The sequence below is a fragment of the Scomber scombrus genome, chromosome 11 (assembly GCF_963691925.1).
Source record: "Scomber scombrus chromosome 11, fScoSco1.1, whole genome shotgun sequence".
In the NCBI taxonomy this organism is placed as follows: Eukaryota; Metazoa; Chordata; class Actinopteri; order Scombriformes; family Scombridae; genus Scomber; species Scomber scombrus.
The window spans coordinates 19,545,880-19,567,682 of NC_084980.1; the positions used below are offsets into that span (position 1 = coordinate 19,545,880).

Here is a 21,803-nt window from a genome sequence, read left to right on the forward strand (position 1 = left end):
ATCTCTGCTGCTTTTGATGTCTGTCTTCAGGCCCTTAAGCTAGTTCGTATCCCCGTCTGAGCTCAGCGTAATTTACAAATAGTTGTATAACTTCATGAATGAAGAGGTCATGATGTCTCAGACGTGGGGTGAGGATGTGAGGTGGGGGGTCGTATATGTGGAGTGACTTGGAACATTTGATTGACAGGTCCTGTGTGTGTGTGTATAAGCATGTAACCTGGGGGGTAGTGGTGACGAGGGCTGTGTGGTTAATGTAAAGTTTTAATCAAATCAGAGGTGAGGGGTCAAGAGTACATCGGATGCAAGTGTGACGGCGGAGGAGGGGTGGAGGACAGGATATGACAGTGCCGCGAGGGGGTCGCCAGGTCTGCTCGTTAACGAGCTCGCCGGCTGTAGCCCACGCCTCGCCTCGCCTCGCCTCTGACTCACGCTGCCCCCAGTCTCTCACTATGTCTCTCTCTCTCTCACACACACACATTTGTCGACTTCTTTAAGATTGTCTCTTCCCACTCCTCTGTGTGCCGCGTGCACGCAAACACGTCTGCACCATCATAAAAACAACATGAGCGAATTTCATCATGAATTGCTCGAGGCGACAGGTTTGCTACAGGTAGTCTTAACAGCTGTCATGATGAGAGATGGTGAAATATACCCAGTAGCATACAGATGTCCTCAGATGCTTTCAGACTCACCTGCCTCAGATGAAATGTAGACTTGCTAAATGTAACGCTGCCTGTTTTTCTTCCCAGTGTTCCCATGTGTACCCGAGAAACCTGGCATGCCGTGTCCGGGAGAAGACAGTGAGTTAAATCTTTTTTTTTCTCCTAATTTTGTCAGCTGGGATACCAAAGAAACTAACACTCAAATTATATCTTAAAGGGATAGTTTGACAGTTTTGGGAAATACACTTAATTGCTTTGTGGCAGAGAGTTAGATGAGGAGATCAGTGTCATATCTATCAAACTTTTCTTTTAAATTTGAGTTACTTCAGCTAATTTATTTAAGTATTTCATCTTAGCAAACATGTTCAGGCCTCATTTAAAAGTATTCAACACAATATAACGTAGATAGATGTTGAATATGACTGATGAAGATGGTGATACAAGCTTTTAAAAATACATTTCTCACATTTGGATAAAGGGAAGATTTCCTTTCACAGTGACGCCTTTACATTTTTTAACATGGTACCATTGATTTTAGTGACGCTTGGTACTACAGGTAAAAGATATAGACAAAATCCTATAGATGTAACTTTAATTTGCTTTCGTGATATTGATATTTATCTGTTAATAGGTTTATTTGTTAGTCAAGCAAATTAGATACTCGACAAATCACTTTACTTCATCACATTTATGCAAAAAAACATACAAAACTCTTAATATTTCCTCCTCATTTATTTGCAACACACCACAATTGTCTCATGCAAGCCAGAAATATTAAAGGGAGAAGTGTCTATGGTTAAATTTGGATGTCTTACTTTACATATATAGCATCAAATTGAAATAGGAAATTGAAGTTTCTGTTGAATCGAAGTGGCAAAGTTCAGTGCACACAGCTACACAAATGCAGACACACTGGTGAAGCAGGTACTTAGCCCTTCTTTTCCTCTCTCCACAGAGTCTATCTATCGGCGTGGAGCACGGCGCTGGAGGAAGCTCTACTATGCCAGCGGCCACGCCTTCCAGGCCAAACGCTTTAACAGGGTGAGACGTGACACTGAATTTAGTTTAAAGGCCCTGATGGACACAAAAACTGATATACACACATACATGATTCTACTTTCTACTATATTTGCTGTTTGCAGTCATAAAATGTGGGCTTTTCATGTGGACACAATTTACATGATCTGGACATGGGACTAAGTATAACTAACCCTGCATTTTTAGTTTGATTTGTCCATGTATATTCAATCTTTTTTTGTGTTTTCTATGATAATTTTTGAGATTTTAGTGATGAAGAAAATATTTGCTGCATTATCTGTAAAAACCTAAACGCACAATGCACATGTCGAAGAGTGAGTGTGTGTATTTAAAGGAGAATGAGACAATCACTGTCTGTGGTAATTTGTCTTTTTATTGATTAATGGAAGAATGAAGGATGCCGGTGTCACAGAACAATGGCTCTGATAGGATTTGAGTACATGTTTCTGAAACCACCACAGCCGCTGCAGCATCTACTGAAATATAATGTGTACTGTTCATGATGATCATTTTTTAACTCCCATCTGCCCCCCTGAGCAGAGAGCCCACTGTGCCATCTGTACAGACCGTATCTGGGGTCTCGGAAGACAAGGCTACAAATGCATCAACTGCAAACTGCTGGTGCACAAGAAGTGCCATAAATTGGTCACAGTGGAGTGTGGCCGACCGATGATCCAGGTGAGGGCTGTGACTAACGGCAGACTCATTAGCTTAGCATAAAAGTGGATCATTGTCATCCATGACTCACAACGTACACTGTAATATGATCAGGTGTGTGTGCTGTGTGTGATTTAATGGTGAATGTCTTTGTCCAGGAACCAATCATGCCCGGCCAATCATCGAGTCAATTAGACCAAACTGAACAACCAGGTAACACACACACACACACACACACACACACACACACACACACACACACACACACACACACACACACACACACACATACACACACACACACACACACACACACACACACACACACACACACACACACACACACACACACACACATACATACATACACATCAAACCTTGGTCACTTTTGGAGACATTACATTAATTTACTGGAGACTAACCTAACCATAAAATGAACCACTCACCAAAAAATATGCTTTTACCCCAATTGGAAGAGCCATCCCTAATTAACTCGACGTAAGTCTGAAATTTGTCCCCAAACGTATTCTATAATAGCCCACACACACACACACACACACACACACACACACACACACACACACACACACACACACACACACACACACACACACACACACACTTCTTAAAGTGTTTACAAATGGTAGTCAGAAGTCAAACACACTAATAGCTCCTCGCCTGCTAAAAAATAAAAAACATGTTGGTTATTAAATGAAGAAAAGGCACACACAGACTCTGCCTTGTGCTGTTGATCAAATTAGAGACTTCTGTTCATTTATATATTTCTCAAATATTGGTGCGAGTTTTTACATTTTGCACCCAATGCTTTTTTCATCTTTTTAATTACACTCAACACACTTCGCAGTCTGTTCCCTGCGCTTTTTAACAGGAGGACTATAATTGACTAATTGGCTGCTGCTTTTGACTACTGTCAATAGATAAGGCTATAAAATGTTCTATATTGTTATTTTACTGTTAACAAATTCCATGAAAATACTTTTAGCTACTCTGTTTGTCTGACAGATTTAAAATTCACAAACATACAAAAATACAGAATATCACCAGACTAGAATAAATAAACAGAGCTCGGGGAGCTTGTGGCCACCCAGGCTACAAGTTGGAGGTTTACCTACAGCGCCAGACTTAAGTCCAGTCAGGTGGTTGAGAAGCTGAGTGGAATGAGAGAGCTTAGTATCGTTGTTTCTATTGTTGGTGAGATAGTTGAAAGTCCGTCTACTGTAGACCTGAGAAGTTGTGAGATGCAGTCATGGAAACACTAAGATGCAAATATCTTTGTTTAAAATGCATGAATGTTGAACTCAAATTATTATTATGGCTTAAATAATGTTTAGATTGATGTGAGACGATTTGTTTCTTCCCTTTATGTGTCTACAAAATCCACATTATGTTTATTATTTTAAATGTACTATATCTCTTATATACAGTATTGGGTTGTTATATTGTTTACCAGGGTGGATCTAAAGGTTGTTTTTTTTCCCAAACAAGCAGAGAGAAATTACTCTGGCACTGCAGTGCTGTGAACAAAGCGTGTGACTGTCTCTCACCTACTTTCTCTCCCTCCTCTCTCATCTCTCCTATTTTTTCCCTCTCCTGCCTCCCCCTCTCCTTCTGTTTGTCTGTCACTCTGTCTGTCACTTTCTCCTCTCCTCTCCCTCCCTCGCTCCCAGGCCCTCAGAATAAAGACTCCAGAGAAAGCTTGACTTATGATGGAGAAGAGAAAGAGGTGAGCGAGAAAATCTTTTCAAATGCCACAGATGTGTGACTTACAGTTTGTCAATCTGTCATGTTGACTAGATGGATATGTGTGCAAATTATATTTAGATAGACAAATCTGCCCTGTTAGTGTAAGCAGGAGAAAGGAAAGAAAGGAGGGTTACCTGTATTATGCTTTTTTTTTTTTGCAACGTGAACATTTTGGCGATCCTTCTTACACCTGCTGTGCATGTGTGATATATAGAGCATGCAGACGTAGGCACCCTTGCGGTGCTGTGGGTATTGATTTCCTTTGGTGGAGCTAATAAAGTAACCTTTTATCACAGCTCTTAACACCAGAGGTTGATTAATGGCCAAAGATGTAGTTTGGGTTTGTAGGGGGGGGTTGTTGGACGGAGCAGGAGAACCGGAGATGGATAAAGAATGGATCTAGTAGGACATAGATAGACAGAGATAAAATAGAGCAAGCCAAATGATCTTATCCACAGTTCCATGTCTGACTCTGGGGATGGGGGTTGTCAGGTGAAAGGGGGGTTAGATGGATAGGTAGTGGAAACGGTTCACTACAGAACAGATTACAGGAGAGGAGGGACGAGAGTGGAAGATGGGTGAGGAAATAGTGAAGGTGGTGGTTAGGTCTAAAGGGGATTAAGACCGTATCACAGCGAGCGCCTGATCAAACCGATGCAGCATGATAGAGTTTAATAAAGACAAGATAATGATCACTTTGATTTACTTAGAAAAAGTGGAGCAGTTTAAACTCACCCAAAGGAAATCATGCTTTTGCACAAACTCAAATCGCTTCTAAAGCGATGTGTGTGTTGTTGACAACTTCGATCGACAGTTTTATGAGAGAAACGATCATGAGAATGGTTCTGTGTTCATCACATTAGGAACAGTTTGATCTTTCATGCGTTCCCCTCTCACTCTGTCCTCCTTTCCCTCCTCAACTTCCCTCCAGGCGCGGAGCAGTAGAGACACGGGGAAATCGCCTTCCAGTCTGGGCCTGGCAGACTTCGACCTGCTGAGGGTGATAGGCCGGGGCAGCTACGCCAAGGTGTTGTTGGTGCAGCTGAAAAAGACAGAACGAATCTATGCCATGAAAGTGGTTAAGAAGGAGCTGGTCAATGACGATGAGGTAAGCCCGACTGGTGGTGAACAGTATGTCCGATCTACTATCATAGAGTTGTTGGTTAGTCTTTGCACAGATGTATTGGTTCTGATTAAATACGTTAAAGCTGCTGTGCACAACTTTTACATATAAATGTACGCCAGCCCTCGCCAAATGAGTTCACATGATACTGATTAAGCTGGTGCTTCAGTAGTGATTAGTTTTACACCAACCAGCACTGATTGGTTTACCATAGCCGAAAGAGATTTTTCAACAACCGACGGCTAATTTCCAGTTTAGCCCTTTGCTAATTTGAGTTATAAAATAGTTTATTTCTGTGGCTCAAAACTATTTATTCACCATTTTACAGCCGCAACAGTAGCGTCAGGGACCGGCTCATGCATGTAGTCCTAGAACTGGACTTAAATCCAGGTAACTACTATTTACTCTCACTGCCAGAACCATTACAGGATTAATATTGAGTTATCAGACTGTTTTACTTCTTAATTTGAATGAGATGTTTCACTTTTTTACATATATACATGCAGTTTGTATATTAAGGGATTCATTTGGCATTTTGGGAAATATGTTTATCTGTTTTTTGTAGAGAGTTGGATCCAAAGATGGACAGCACTCATGTATGTGCATAAATATGAATATATGAAGCAGAAACTTCCTGGAGGGAAGGGAAGTGACTGCAAGTGACTAAGAACTAGTCACTAAAACAACAACGACAACAACATGTCGTTTTTATAAATGCAAAATCCTCGGCATATCGGTATGATGCTGGTCAAGTGCAGGAAATAAAGTAGAATACAAACATTTTAAAAATGATATTGTCACACACCAAAAAAACAAGAAGCAACAGCTTAAATTTAATTTATATTAATTAAGCAGCTTTTTTAAACAGTTTTTGCACAGATTAAACAGACTTTATCTTTCAGTCTTTCTGCAAAGCAAACTAACCAGCTGCTCGTGGTAGCTTCATATTTACTGAAGATAATTGGCTAAATTATGAGAGGCAGAACTCCGCTCAAAGGTCTGCAAATACACCTCCCTGAGTGACGAAGATTGAAGAAAAATAGTTTCAAAAAACCCACAGAATTGTAAGAATGACCATTGAAACCACTGTTCCCGCTACTGCATATATAGACATTTGTAAACAGGGAATCATGAGGATGTTTCATATAATCTTACTGATTTCTTAGTAGTGAAAAAAACTACTTATTTGAATACATGTTTTATTTAGTTAGGCCAGCCATTTTCTTGGAAGAGGTAATTACGTATGCCACACCTGGTTAAGTAGAAAAACTGTTGCTTTAAGTCTGTACAGTGTGAAAATAGCACAATGCCTCCATCTATTCAGATGTTAGAAAGTTAGTTAATAGTGAAGACATTAGTCGTCTGTCACTGCCGTGCATAATTAATGTAATTAGCATCGTCAATGAGAGCCGTTATTCATAGCACAAGGAACATTTGTCTCATGCGATTGAACATCCATCTCATGTATCTTGTCTGAAACACTTTGAGTTAAGTTGACAGACCTTTTCGAAGTCATCAGTCTGTCTAAGAAGCTGTAGATATACCATCATGTCATCAAAAATTGATACCGGCGTACACATGTAGCAGCACAGCCAGCGGCAATGGGAGTAGTTAGCCTTGATTAGACGCACTTAACGTGATTGACAAATTGACAAGTGCCTCTCGATCAATGGTGAAGTGTTGGGCTGTCCCTGCCCTGTCAGCGTGAGCAGCATCCGTGTCCAGACATATTATCATCTGGCCATCGATACCGACCTGCCTCTGCTTCTACTGGCTCAGCCCTTTTCTCCCGCCACAGCCCATGAGCGAGCCTTCAGCTTTTGCAGATGGTCGATCAAGCAGTGTGCTTATTCAGCTTTTATAAGTTCAAGGGTACTCTGTCAGAATGATCTCTGATTGACATTTGGGTGTGTCTTTGTGTGTTTCTCTTCCAGGACATCGATTGGGTCCAAACAGAAAAGCACGTTTTTGAGCAGGCCTCTAATCATCCCTTCTTGGTGGGACTGCACTCCTGTTTCCAGACAGAAAGCAGGTGAGAACTGTTGTCTGTGTGATCCTCATGGTCCCTTCAACGCCTGGTAAAGGTCGGAAAAATAATCACATTGTGACAAAACATCCTTTTTTGGGGTATATTTTGTGGTAGTGACTGTTTACAGAAGACACCCTGTCCTAATAAATCATAAAGAAATTACAAAATAAGTGTTGAAAATAAGTATAGGCAATGTACTACAAGGCCTGTTTTAATCGGATGGTATTCTAGCATTTTAAAGTTACTACAAGGAACTTTTAACTGGTTTAACAGTTTCATGATGCCCTCTGTATGACTTGCATTAACAAACAAGACCAGCAGTGACAAAATTGGTTATTTCTTTATAGTTATTAAAAATGCCTACCACTGTCCGCAAAATCAGCCCAAAAGATTTACCTCACACAGACTGGAAGAGTCCATATTTACATTACATGTGGCAATACAGCATGGAGGAGTACAAAGACTTACCAGGATGCGGGAAAGACGTATCTCTTAATTCGATAATGTTAAAAGTAATGTTGGCTTTCTGACTCATTTTAAGAAAAGAGATAAAGAAAGAGTGAGCTGAGAGCAAAGGAGAGAGAGAGAGAGAGAGAGAGAGAGAGAGAGAGAGAGAGAGCAGCAGCAGCAGTGGCACGGACTAGAGAGTGAATGAATAGAGGGAATGGTGGTGAACAAAGGAGTGAATCTGAGAAAACATTGTTTACCAATTGTTTCACAGCTGTTTTATTCTAAAGCACAAAAACGTCCGCACCTCTGCACAACCCTGCAGGAAGGTGCCGCGTTGTCGGATCTGATGATGAATGCAGTGTGAACGGTACTGAAACAAGTTTTCTTTGCTTCACCATCGTCATATTACAATTATTAATCTTAGCTTACTTAGCCACACATAGATTCATTACCTCATTGTAGTGTATCCTGCAAAAAGCTGTGTTTAAAAAAGGAAAATAGTATTAAAAATAAGCAGCTTTTTTTTTTTTTTTAGATTATTTTTTGTGTGTTTTTGCCTTTATTGGATAGAGGATAGTGAAGTGGCAGACAAGAAACAAAGGCGGAGAGATGAGTAGGACATGCAGCAAAGGTCACTGGCTAGGATCGAAACGGGGACGTTGTGGTCATGTGGCATGCACAGTAAATATTCAGCTACCAGAACGCTCCAGTAGTGTCCTCCTTTAGCATGCTCCCAAAACAAATGCAGACGCTAGGCAAGATCTTTACAACACAAGGCAGCAGTGCTCATGGGAGATGCAGTCTTCATTCTGGGAAAACACCACTGCTTTTGTCCACAGGGGGTGCTAAAATCAACACAAAATCAAAGTTCCATGTAGTAACTTTAATAGTGCACTTCTGTTAACTTGGGGTACTTGCAAGAGACAGTTTAAAAACAAGTAAAAAGAACAGAAGCTCACACATCCTGAAGTTGTGTCCCCAGTAGATCAATCTCCAATCAAAATGAATTGTAACGCAGCTTTTCTGTCAAAAAACTGGGGCCTCAAACCCAAACTAAGATAACATTTATGGCAGTATGATTATTTGCTTAGACTGCAGAGACAGGGTAGGCAATAAACAACTGTTTTCTCAAACTAATCACTTGGTTAAGCTCAGGTGAAGATTGAGGAAATGGTTGATGTTGTAGAAAGATTCCCATCATGGGTTATGATTCATAGAAGACAGGATGCTTTATCTCTACTGTTATGTATTATTAAACAAATTATTGATTTTGTTTTCAAGGTAAAATCATAAACTTTAAAACATTTTCCTCTTTTCACAGACTCTTCTTTGTTATTGAATATGTGAACGGCGGAGATCTCATGTTCCACATGCAGAGACAAAGGAAACTCCCGGAAGAACACGCCAGGTAGAGTCTTGCTCTCTCCCTCACACTTAATTCATGTCTCATTAAAAGAAACAAGATTAATTTAATTCCCTTTTTCTGTTCAGACATTGGTAAATTTTAACATTTCAATCTCTCGTTCAGATTCTACTCAGCAGAGATCAGTCTGGCACTCAACTACCTCCACGAGCGAGGAATCATCTACAGAGATCTGAAACTGGACAACGTACTGCTGGATTCTGAGGGACACATCAAACTAACAGACTACGGCATGTGCAAGGTGTGGTTTGCCAGTTAATGTGTGATCCGGGCTCTCATGTAACCAAAATGCACTTTGGATAAAAGCACCTGAGAGCTGCTTAAGTGTCAGTTTATAGCCGTCTGAGATAATCTCCTGGCTGATGGCGATCTTTTTATTTTTCACAGGAGGGTTTGAGACCAGGCGATACAACAAGCACTTTCTGCGGCACCCCCAATTACATCGCCCCTGAAATACTCCGAGGAGAGGATTACGGTGAAAATAACAACACACAAGCACTTATCCGAAATGCTATCCCAAGCTTTTCTATGATACATTGTATAATGCTTTGTGCAGTAATATCTGAGGAGCTGCTCTCAGTCATGGACTCTGAAGTGGTGCATTATTGGAAAAGTCTTCTTCAAAGTAGTACTGCAAAAAGCAAACTAGAAGAAATGAGAATAATTAGATAGAACTGAGATGATAAATGACCAAATAGAAAATGAGTAAAGAAAAAAGCTGAAAAAAAGTTAAGACATGAATTATTAATGGAAACAATTGTTCCTTAATCTGAATGTGTGCTGTGTCACTCTGAATTTATAATGTACAGTATAATGGTTGAAACAGGTGACATGGTTAAAGATGACATAGAAACATCAATGTTAGATTTGTTACAGCCATTAAGAACAAATATGAGGTGTAGTCACAAGTGCTCAGTGAAATATCTGTTTCAGCATCACAACTGAGTGCTGCAAGTCTCAATAAAGACAATACAATAGAAATAGATTTTTTTTTTTTAAACAGCTCCCTGGTTACCGAAAGAGGTATCATAGCAACAAGTTCCTTTGTTAAAGGATCATACAATTGTATTGCATGGTTTAGCTCATCTATCAGTCTACACATCAACACAATAGGCTTTCTTTTTTTTTTTACAGAATACATTTTGACATGTCACAGTAGAAAAACTCAGGTGCAAATAATGAAAATAACGATGCAATGATGCAATGCTATTTAGTTGCTTTGGTTTCAGGATCTTGTTATTGTGGATGCTGGCTTAGTGTTATAATAGAGCAGAGGCATCGTTAGTGTTCTTAGTGACGCCTGTGCTTTTCTTACTAACAAGTAAAAATATCTGATGTGAAAAAAGTCACTAGAAATGGATAAACAATATATTATTTCCACATCAAAATTGCTTTATGTGCATGGGCAATATTCACTCCAGTTTTCTTCTTTATTACTAATCTTAAAAGACAAACTGATAGTCTGATTATTAATATAATTAAGCTAGGTCTAATAACACTGTTGTTGATAAGCTTTATTATTTGGAGCTGACTGATTAATTGATTTAATTTGTCATAAACAACCAACAACAAAATAAAGTCCTAATTTTCGCCTCTTACATTGGTGAATAACATAGAAAAAAGGTAAAGTGTATTATTGGGTGAATATTTTCTACATGTATACACAGTATGGAGGTATTTTTTCACAAAAATGTTAAATCATAATTCTTATAATTGATTATTGTACCACTGTTTCTGCTGCGACCAATGCAGGCCCTCTTAAAAGCCAAGTCAGCAACTTCATGCATTACAATGTGTAATGAAGTTAGACAAGCCTGAAAAAAAGATGATGTCAAGCAAAAAAGGGTAATTTTCCTATCACTGCAAATATCTCCACATAGTCCGAAACTCTGCATACATTTAATAAAATGATCTAACCTTGTGAAGTCACGGTATATCTGGGTATATTTTAGCATGTTTCATCCACTATGGCTGCCTTTTAAAAACAGTTAGCAGTGATGTAAAGTGTGTGATTCACACTCAGTGGATGAAAACATGCGAAACACTTGCATGGTCATTTCCTTGTTAGACTGGTTACTATAGTAACACCAAACCACTGGTATTCTTTATAAAATGGTCAGTGACTCACAGTATGTGTGATTATAAAATAACTGGCATTAAATATTATAGAGGTGCTTTCATGTCTACTTTTGCTTGCTGTACTTATGAGATGACAGTTTTGGACAAAGTTTGGGTTCCTATTTTGTAAATTGTGTTGTTGTTAACATCCTTCTCTCTATGTCGCTGTATTTGTCAGAATTGGGATTTGAAACATCTAATGTGTATGTGTGTTTGTGTGTGTGTGTTTGTGTTTGTGTGTTTTAGGGTTCAGTGTGGACTGGTGGGCGCTGGGCGTGCTGATGTTTGAGATGATGGCGGGCCGGTCGCCCTTCGACATTGTCGGGAGCTCTGACAATCCAGACCAGAACACAGAAGACTACCTCTTCCAAGGTAACACACACGCACACACACACACACACACACACACACACACACACACACACACACACACACACACACACACACACACACACACACACACACACACACACACACACACACACACACTAAGGTTAAGGATTGTAAGTGGAATGAAAAACATCACGACGAAGCATAAAACATCTTCATATCGACACCTTTTTAATGGGGACTTCTTCTACCAAGCACAAGCCGTCTGTTGCAGTGAAATGTGTGAATACATGAGTGTTTTTGTCTGTTTCGTCGTAAACACAGTTTTAAAATGAGTCAGTGTTGCCATTAAAATGTTGGATGGATGGAAAATATTACCACTTGACAGATATAAGTCATATTTCAAGTCACTTCTGTCAACAGCCATTGACAATTTATTGAAAGGCTGTTGTATGTTCAACAGGAGAATACCCAACAGGGTTGAATTGCAGCAATGTCATTAGTAGCATCCTCTGGCATTTTTAGCCTCGAGGGAGCGTCTATCTCACCTTCTCTTCTTGTGCACCCCCTCTTCCCCCTTTCTGCTCTCACCTCCTGCAGTTATATTGGAAAAACAAATCAGAATCCCCCGCTCGTTGTCAGTCAAAGCCGCCAGTGTCCTCAAGGGATTCCTCAACAAGGTAAGAAGGCGTCGGACTGGCCTCGATCAATCTTAAACAGTGTTGGCTCCTGCAGGCCCCTGACAATGACATTATTATGGCCTCGGTTAGAGTCGAGGTGCCATCTCTCTCCTCCCTCTCCCCTTACATCTCTCTGTCTTAATGTGGCTCTCACACCTTTTCACCTGTTTATAAAACTTTTTTTTTTTTTTTACCCCCCCTTCAAAAAAAAAAAAATCTTTTTCTCACCTTCTCTGCCATTTTTGCCCTTTTCATGACTTGTTGTCTGTCTCCTCCACCGTTATCTCCTACTGTCTCTCACCCTCTTTTCACCCTCACATCCCACAGGATCCTAAGGAGCGTCTAGGATGCCACCCTCAGACAGGCTTTGCTGACATCATGGGCCATCCTTTCTTCCGAAACGTCGACTGGGACCTTGTGAGTCATTGACTTTTATTCTCTCTGTTTGTTTCTCTTCTTTTCTTAGCATCTCTTTTCACCTCCTCTTTTTCTTCCTACTTATCTGGATAGTTTCTTTTTTGCTGGCCTCATATCCTAATTTCAAATGAAGGAAATCAGTATTGGTGCATTGCCAAATAGGTCAAAAACCAATCCATATATTGATCACGGAGAGAAGGAAAAACAGAAAGCTCCTACTAGACAGCAGAAGGTCAAATCTAAGTGCACAGAGTCGCCCTTTCTCTCTCCTGCCCTGCAGGCGTTAGATGCTCTGTCAAAGCTGAGGGTGATTAGCGATGGGACGAGCCTCCTGTCCTTGTGGCAGGAAAGCAGGCTGGCAGGGAGAAAGAAAAGAAGACTGAGGAAAAAAAGCAAAAAACAAACAGGCCAAACAGGAGTCTGACAACAGCAGATAGGCTGACTAACAGACGGGCCGAGATGGTAAGCCGAAGGCAGAAAGGAAATGAGCAGAGTCAGATCACTGACTGACAAGACACAAACACAGAAGAACTTTACATTTACTCTTCATTTTTTCCAACAGTGTAAACATTTTAACAGCGTGAGTTTTTTTGAGTTGTCAGGTTTTAATATTCATGTTCATAAGGAAGCCATTAATCAAATTTTAGATTGTTTTATAATGACTTCTTGCAAAATACTGAACGCCATTAATCTTCAGTGTTAGTGCAACTTTCTTTAAAGCTTGTTTGTTGGCTTTGGTCATTTGTATCAAAAACAGCTTGAACTGCTTGTGTGAATATTTTTCCTTTTGCCTTTCTTGCTTATTGTGTTTGAGTATGTGTAGTAATTATATATTAATGTTAATGGATTAAAACTCAGTGAATTATGAATGTGGAGCAGGGCGTGAACATCTGAATGAACAACTGGGTCTTTATTTATAAAGCATCTCGGAAGTGACCTATAGGATTGCATCCCACTGAAAGTTAAACTGGCACTAAAAATACTTGTACCTTGGTTATTTATGAAGCTTCCTGTTCTCAGTTACAGCAATAAGTAGTAAAATATGTAATTAGAGAGTGAATGACATTCTTGTTTTATGACACCAGAACTGTAAAATGAAACTGTGTCCTGTAGTTTTCTCACAGCAGCTGTGGTGCGACTGGCATTCAAAAGACTGACAGGCTCATCTAGATACAGTTTATGCGTTTAAGAAAAAAGGTTAGTTGTATTGTAGAAAAAATACATTCAGTTTGACGAGGCTGACACTAATTAAGTTGAATCTAGCTTAAATGGGCCTACAGGCAAAAAGTGTACTCTGCTTTTTGCCTGTAGGCCCATTTATTATATTTAATCATTTCATCATATAACATAAATCCATACATTTATTTATATTCATTTATATTAATTCCATTAAACAGGTAGCAAAAAAAAGGGGTCTGAAACCCTGTGCATGTGTAAAGGATCGGATATGGTTTATCTCAATGACCTCAACTAATGGACAGATAGACATCAGCTGGTGGATGACGTGACAGACAGACAGACAGACAGACAGACAGACAGACAGACAGACAGACAGACAGACAGACAGACAGACAGGCAGACAGGCAGACAGGCAGGCAGGCAGGGCAGCTCGCCAGGGATTACCATGACCTCTTTTTCCCTGTTTGGTCTGGAGCAGGGACCTACCAGTCTGTCAGAGTGTCTGGAGGGATCAGCTTACACCCCCTCCACCTCCCCTAGCACATGCACATACACTAACCTGAAAGTGTGCCCTGCAATACATCTGTCTGCTTGCAGGGGGCGTAGTTATTGGCTGACATATGAGTATTGTATTGTAACAATTGAGAAACTGTGCTAACTGTAATGAGAGGCAGAGGTATAAATTCCTTTTTAGTGACTATTTTAATATGGCTTTGAGCTTTTTTTTTTTAAAGGAGACTGGGTTGGTTACTCAGCTACCGTTTTTATTAGAAATAGAATAGAAATCTATGTCCTAAAGAAAGATGGTGGTTGGTTTTCAATGCACTCGTCTGTCAAACTATTATCTCTTCTCTTCTTTGAATATTCGAAGACTGATCACAGTTGTTTTTAATGACAGAAAAAACACTTTTGTTCTCCCACCTGACTCCTGTTTTGTTTTTCCAGCTGGAGCAGAAGCAGGTGGTCCCTCCATTCAAGCCCAACATCTCAGGGGAATTCGGACTGGACAACTTCGACGCCCAGTTCACCAACGAGCCCATCCAGCTCACGCCTGATGACGAGTGAGTTTCCATTTCTTGAGCTCTCTTTTTCATCTTGTTATGATCAATAAAATGGGGAATTATCAGTGTTTTGATGCTACTTTTCAAAAATAAACCTACATCCTTTTGTTTCATCATAGTGACGTGGTGAAGAAGATTGACCAGTCTGAGTTTGAAGGATTTGAGTACATCAACCCACTCCTGATGTCAGCGGAGGAGTGTGTGTGAGGGACACGATGTCTGCGCTCATACACACCACCCACACACACACTCATGCACGTGTTATGTGGCGTCTCAGTGTCTTCAAGCTGCATAGTTACAAGACAACCCGGCGACATCAACCTTATGTTCGAGGGCCGCACAAGCACCGTTAAAACGCTTATTTGCCAAAACCAGTCTCACACTCTGCCATTTATAACCACTTGCCCTTAAGCCTACCTTCTTTCTTAATTATTTTTATATCATGTAAATCTGCACTGATATCAATTTTCTCATCGGGGCCTCTTTATCTGTAGCTCATGAGGCTACAAAGTTCTTCCAAGGTTGCTGCACACGGGGCCGAGAGGTGATGAGGCAACGGCCCCTGTCAGATGAACTAAGCATCCTCTCCTTCCAGCTGGTGGGGTGTTTCCAATGCATATTTTATTTGTATATATATGAAACTACCATTGAAGATAAATGTTAGACAAGGCCTTTTTAGCTTCAAGCCACAGTCGGACAAAACCTAACTGTCATAAACTCATTTTGGAATTAGCTTTGTCGCAACACCCCTTCCTTCTGTAGAGGAGAGAAGAATCATAACACTAGCCTTTTAAAAAAACGAAGAAAAAGAAGAAAAAGATAAAAAATTATATATTTTCTCATGTTTTATTTAACAACATAGCAGTCATTATATATGTTGTCCTGAGTGTTAAATGTCCAGCCTGAGGAACAGAACCAAAAAAAAAAGGGTTCAGTCTTCGTTTGTTTAGATGAGACATCTGGCAAAGGAGAAGGCGTCTGCTTCAAGTCTTTTTCTCCCAGAATGAAGGAACTTTAACAGCAGCATCCAACCAACACTAACAACTCTCAAACTGTGAATGAAAGAGCTCGCTGTGCCGGGAAATGGGCTGGAAGAGTAGCACATGATACCTGAACGCTGGAGCACAGGTTAAGTTTAGCTGTGCAGACCATCCATGAAACATACATTCACACAGGACCAAAAAACATTTTTCTGAAAAATGTATTGCTGGTACGTATTAGACGGTACAGTAAATGTAAGGAAGATGTGCTGTCCTAAGTCATAGAAATGATATATTCTGAATTTTTTTTGCTCATTTTTAATACTATGCCTTTCTGAGATGTATGGTCTGATTTTATTTTATTTTTTTGTACTTTATCCATTCCATGTATGTCTTTGGTTGTAAATCAAACAACTCGACATAATTACTGAATCAAGAGCACAAAGCCATGACACGCTACCAGTTTGGTTCTGAGGTGTGGCTTAAAAACTGTAAAAACAAAAATGTGTCTACTGTGCTCCTTTTTCTTTTTTTTACCATATCTAACTCACAATTCATGTAATGAATCAAACTGCTGAATTAATATTGCTATCATGCATATACGACGTTCTGAAGAGCTTCACTTTATCCCCCCCCCCCCGACTGTAACAACACTAAGTGATGGCACATGAACCTACAGACTCGTCTTCAGTCAAATTTTCTTTCTACTTGGAAAATGTCTTTGGGCTCACGTGGTGACCGGAGGAACATGTTCATCTGTTACACATTATTTTTTTCTTTATTGTTACTTTCTATTGTGAATCAGATTTAAGTCTGGATTTTCTTTATCACGTTAATTCCAAAATGTTACTGGGTGAACCCGATGGAAACACTATTTGTTGTATTTGATGTGTTTTGGGTGTGAAAACCACCCAGAGGACTCTGCTGATCTTTATTATTAGTGTGCAAAGAAAAAAACACTGACGGTAAAATAAACATTTTATTTCTCTCTTGTGGTAATTTGTGTCAGTGTGTGTCTGTCTTCATTTAAAAAGGACACAACTAGTTTTACACAAAGCTCAGTAGGAGAAAATAACCCTGGTGATGTCATTGGGGTTATTTCTGATGTATTGTGGGAATTCAAATATTTGAACAACTGGGCCTGGATTTTGTAACGAATAGGGCATTTGTGGAAGATGTTAAATAGCCTAATGGGAACTGTAGGACCTAGTGTTTTGGAAATGTGACCCATAATAAGCACTGAATGTCATGATGTCTTCTAGGTTATTAATACTTGAGCTTTTTGAGTTTCACTGAATGAAAAATGAGCTACAGTTTATTTATTTATCATTATTTTGGCCTTGGCTGTACTGAATTTGACCATTCTTTTAAAGCTGTGTCTCTTGCGAGTTGAACTATTGTTAAAATAAGGGTTTCATGTGCTGCATTAACTAGAATTAAAATATTTCTACTTATTTTAGTTTGCTGATGTTATTTTGAATATAAAAACCCCAATTATTTTATAGTGAAAAAAGTGTTTTTTGTTGGAAGACGAGAATGATAACTATCTTTATGCAAATTACTTGAATGGAACCAAATCAAATATCCTTGAAAAAGAAAGAACACTTCCTGCTAAAGTTCATGTTTCTGTTTGCCAAAACAAAAATAACCGGGTCCTATATTTTGTTACATGAATTTACAAAAGTCTACTGCATGTTGAGCTAAATGCTGACATTTGTTAACTGGCACTAAACACAGAGTAAAGCTGAGGCTGATCAGAATGACATAAATTTTGCAGGTATTTGTCATAAATCTAAGTATTGGACGAGACATTATCATAACATAAATCAACTGATTTACAACCAAAAAAGTTACTGCAGATGAAGTGGTAGTGTATGGGATGATGCACTAGTGTCCACTGTGGTAGCTGAAGTGCAACTACGCCATTAAAATCCATCATCATGCATATGTTAGAAAACAGCTTTTGAATAGCTGTACACTGTAGTGACCACTATGCACGAAAGGGTTAAAATGATACGGGATGATGATGAAAAATTAAGGGATTATTAAAGTTACCAAATTTTCATTTTAAGCCTTACAATAATTAGACTTTATTCCCCAATGTCAGCACACATTGTTTGGGGACCGTTACCAACCCTGAAGCTATGCGGCTAGTGTGACTAAAAATCCAACAGTCTAAGTTTTGCAATTAATAAACTTTGTGTAATGTGAACATGCCACGTTGGAACTGTTTTACAGACAGTCCGTCCTACTAAAAAGTGGATTTTCTTGGCGAAAAATGGGGCCCTGTTCAGATAATGTAAACACACGTCTGGCTGCATTAACTTGCACCATCAGGCTTGTGATAGTTTTACTGCCGAGACCAGACCTGAGCTGCCAGACCCACATGGGTGTCTGGAGAGAAGGGAATTAGGCTCAAATTGTCAAGCTTGAGCTTTTCCACTCCAGCTGCTTGTGTCCCTGCTGGTCACATGACTCCAGCCTAGCTTTTAAAGGCCCTCAGTGTCCCCCGGGGGGTGAAAAGGTCATTGACACCAGAGCTCTCCTCTCTGCCCTCACACATCGCCGAGCGCTGAGAGGTGAAAAAAAAAGGGTCATGGAAATGATGATGTGTCAAAAATAATAAAAATGGATTGATTTGTGTGCTGCAATAACTCGCACAATGGCTGATAGAAAACCATTGTGTGAGGCTTATTTCACATCCTGCTCCACTAAACCATTGTATTAACCGAACCAGATTTTGTGGAAAATTACTCCCCTTGTATGCCCGCACTAGACAAATACAGCATTGCCGCACACAGGACGAGGATAAATGTCTTTGCATAATTCTGTATTCCCGTGATGGTATGTTTGACATTGCTCCTGTGCCCTCTCCGGGGGAGAATAGGGGGTACGCCTCTCCAGGCACTGTGGCTCCACATCACCCTGTGGAAGACACAAGGAAGACTAACCTTCTATAATTAATGATGTAAAACGGAGGAGGATCTGAAAAAAAAACATCCTGTTATAATTGCTCTTATCTTGTTGGGTGTTTTATTCCGTCCCTGAAGGGATTAATTAAGCAGCAGAAGAATCATACTTGCTGCTAAATGCAATCCCTTAGTAAAACACACACTGCAGTTTAAGGTGTTCTACTTGGCATTATCTGTTCACTAACACACTACATCTACTGCTGCTCTCGACTTTAGTGCTGAGGTGACGAGCAGTTAAGTATACCTGTTCCACCTTCCCTTTAAATGTACCTACAAATTGGTGTGTGCTACTTCAGTAAATTGTAATGATATAGTGGTCTCATCTTGAGTAATAGCGTAATTAAAACATTTGTTTCATTAGGAGACACTTGAGGTGATTCACGAGCACCACTTCAGAAACACGTACATATTTAAATGCATGGGACTTACAGGTAGGAATGATTGAGGAGACGTGCTGTAGACAATATATTGATTAAAAGAGGAGAGATACACATGATTTATAGGAGAAACCTCACATCCAGAGTGAAGAATACATGAGATGATGACCTCTGTACACGGAGGAAAAAGGCTAAATGAATACTTAACGAAAACATTTTGAATCATCATTGCAACACTTTCACAAAGGTGGGTATTAGTATTAGGTTCAGTGTCAAGCAGCAGCATTTGGAAATCCCCAGTATGCTGTTTGTGTCATGTTTGTGTCAGACAGTAAGGTTTCAATTGCTGCTCTTTTTTGCTAGTGCATTTTATGTTTTTAGGGCAAATGTATTTTTTAAATTGAATTCAGGTTTATTGTCATTACACAGCGCAGAGAACATGAAAAGTGTCTTTGTGGCTCCTAGAGGATGACTGACGCACAGGGCGGATGAAAAGGGAGCCACTAAGCATGCAATTAAAACATAAAACAATTTAAACGAGTGATAACAGAAGAAGGAAACACTATAAACACACGCTATGTCAAGGGAAGAGAGTGTTATTAGTGCTCTCTCTAATAATTCTTCAGAACTGTTTTCAAGTCCATCCTAATACATGACTCACATACCAGACTTTACTTCTTCAATAAAAGAAGTATTGGTCTCTATAATATAATCCCTCCCCCACATAATGGCAGTGAAGCAATTAGGGATCCATTTTTTCTCTCCCAAAGCCAATTCTGATACCTAAACTCAGGAATAACTGGCCTCTTTCTTTCCTGATTTAAAATCTGTGTTACACACAATGTGGATTGGTCAAGTCTGGCTGATACCTGATCCTCTTAATAAAGTTAGAAATCACTGTTAGAGATGGAGAGACGCAAAAATGCATTTCAAATATGAGGCTTCAGCAGTCTGAGTTACTTATATCAAGTGGGCATCTTCCAAAGTTTTCGTGTTTTTTTGTGCTAAATTCCCTGCTTGTGTTTCCCCCACACTATATTTACTCACGGAGCTGCTAACTGAAGGATGCAAACACAAAGAGGGAATTGTGTGCACAAAAAACAGTGAATTTGTAAGACTCCCACTTGATTTGTCTAACACAGACTGCTGCTGAAGACTCATATTAGCTTCAGCTACACTTGACATTGAATTGACTGTGACTTTTGTCCCCCATTTCTCTCACTGGATTTGCACTCTGAAGGGATCACTTCACTGCGAGATTAGAGGACATGGATGATTATAACCATCAATAACTTTCAACATACATACAATAGAATTTTTGTATTAAAACAGACTTTAAAAATGTGAGAACCTACTCTTTAAGTAATGTAGCATTTTTTTGACAGTGCACCCGCAATACATGCACATATGATTTAGCCTCTTTAGAGTTTATTGGGGTCAGTTGTCTTGTGAAATTCACTAATCTGACGCACAGGATCAGTCTCAGTGCCTATAAACACCTCACCCATTATGGGACCAATCCAAATTAAATACAGTTTCTTTCTCATTGCATCATGACATTCATTATGTCTGCTGTTGTTCACATTTATTAAATGAGTTTGTGCTGCTGACTCTGTGTTTAGTGCTACAGAAAAACTTCAGGTTAACTTAAATTAAAATAATTTCATGTGTGATGCAGATTGATCTGATTTGTATATTTTGAGGCGTCAGAATCTGGATTGGTACATCTCTAGTCCCATGCTGAATTAATATTCACATGAAGTTGATCTTTAATAACTGAAAATTGCTTCTTATTGGCATTCAGTATGTTTCACCTTTGTCTCAAAACACTGATTACATCATTTCATTATTTGTCTCCTTCCTGCTTATACACAGTTGTATTACAAAGAGCCCCGGTGATGACTATCAAATGAGTAATCAGTCTGTGTTCGTTTTTCTGAGGAATACTTCCAAAAAACCATGACATCCGCCTTTAACGTGACCTCAATATGACACCTGATGCAATCTGCTGACAAGCGTCTGAGAGCAGAAGAATTTGCTGCATGTCCATCCTGACCTGTCTGACACCTCCAACGGTGCGGTGAAGGTGTGTGACTTCAGACTAGCACTTCAGCAAAGCATCATTACACCAAATTACAGACACATCCACCCAACAACTCATGGCACATTTCAATATCCCACATTGATTTCAGACAAGACGTATGAAAACGACTGCGAGGTGTCTGCCCCCAGGGTCTACTCAGCACTAAGTCCAATAACAGTTAGACAGAGTCTCAGCTAATGGAGAGGCTTATCATATGCTGGTATGTTCCACGCTGTCTGCGATTCCCAACTCCCTCACCAATGTCTACGCTTCCTCATCCTTCAGCTTTTTTGCGTTACCCCTCATGAACAATCAGCGCTGGTCACATTATTGCACATATGAGATTAATTTACTCCCCGCAGTACACAGAGTGATGTTATTACAGGAAAATCAATGCCCCTCTTGTTGTTCTCTGGGGCTGGACAGGGTGTACGCACATCTGCTCTCATAATACAATTGC

At 39.7% G+C, this 21,803-nt stretch overlaps 1 protein-coding gene across 3 annotated transcripts in view; it reads left to right on the plus strand.

Annotated features, from left to right (window-relative positions):
• prkci (protein kinase C, iota) overlaps window positions 1-21,803 on the plus strand; it is a 62,452-nt gene that overhangs the window by 14,751 nt on the left and 25,898 nt on the right. For 2 of the 3 annotated variants that reach the window (XM_062429064.1, XM_062429063.1), the window contains 15 exons: window positions 750-800; window positions 1,618-1,703; window positions 2,241-2,378; window positions 2,516-2,570; window positions 4,046-4,101; window positions 5,053-5,229; window positions 7,179-7,276; window positions 9,045-9,131; window positions 9,252-9,387; window positions 9,534-9,621; window positions 11,511-11,636; window positions 12,195-12,274; window positions 12,602-12,691; window positions 14,816-14,931; window positions 15,051-16,910. In XM_062429064.1, the coding sequence (XP_062285048.1) occupies window positions 750-800; window positions 1,618-1,703; window positions 2,241-2,378; window positions 2,516-2,570; window positions 4,046-4,101; window positions 5,053-5,229; window positions 7,179-7,276; window positions 9,045-9,131; window positions 9,252-9,387; window positions 9,534-9,621; window positions 11,511-11,636; window positions 12,195-12,274; window positions 12,602-12,691; window positions 14,816-14,931; window positions 15,051-15,138 (1,472 nt within the window). In that variant the 3' untranslated portion in view covers window positions 15,139-16,910. Of the gene's footprint in view, window positions 1-749; window positions 801-1,617; window positions 1,704-2,240; window positions 2,379-2,515; window positions 2,571-4,045; window positions 4,102-5,052; window positions 5,230-7,178; window positions 7,277-9,044; window positions 9,132-9,251; window positions 9,388-9,533; window positions 9,622-11,510; window positions 11,637-12,194; window positions 12,275-12,601; window positions 12,692-14,815; window positions 14,932-15,050; window positions 16,911-21,803 lie in introns of those variants that run through there. The other variant, XR_009926969.1, reaches the window with a different exon arrangement.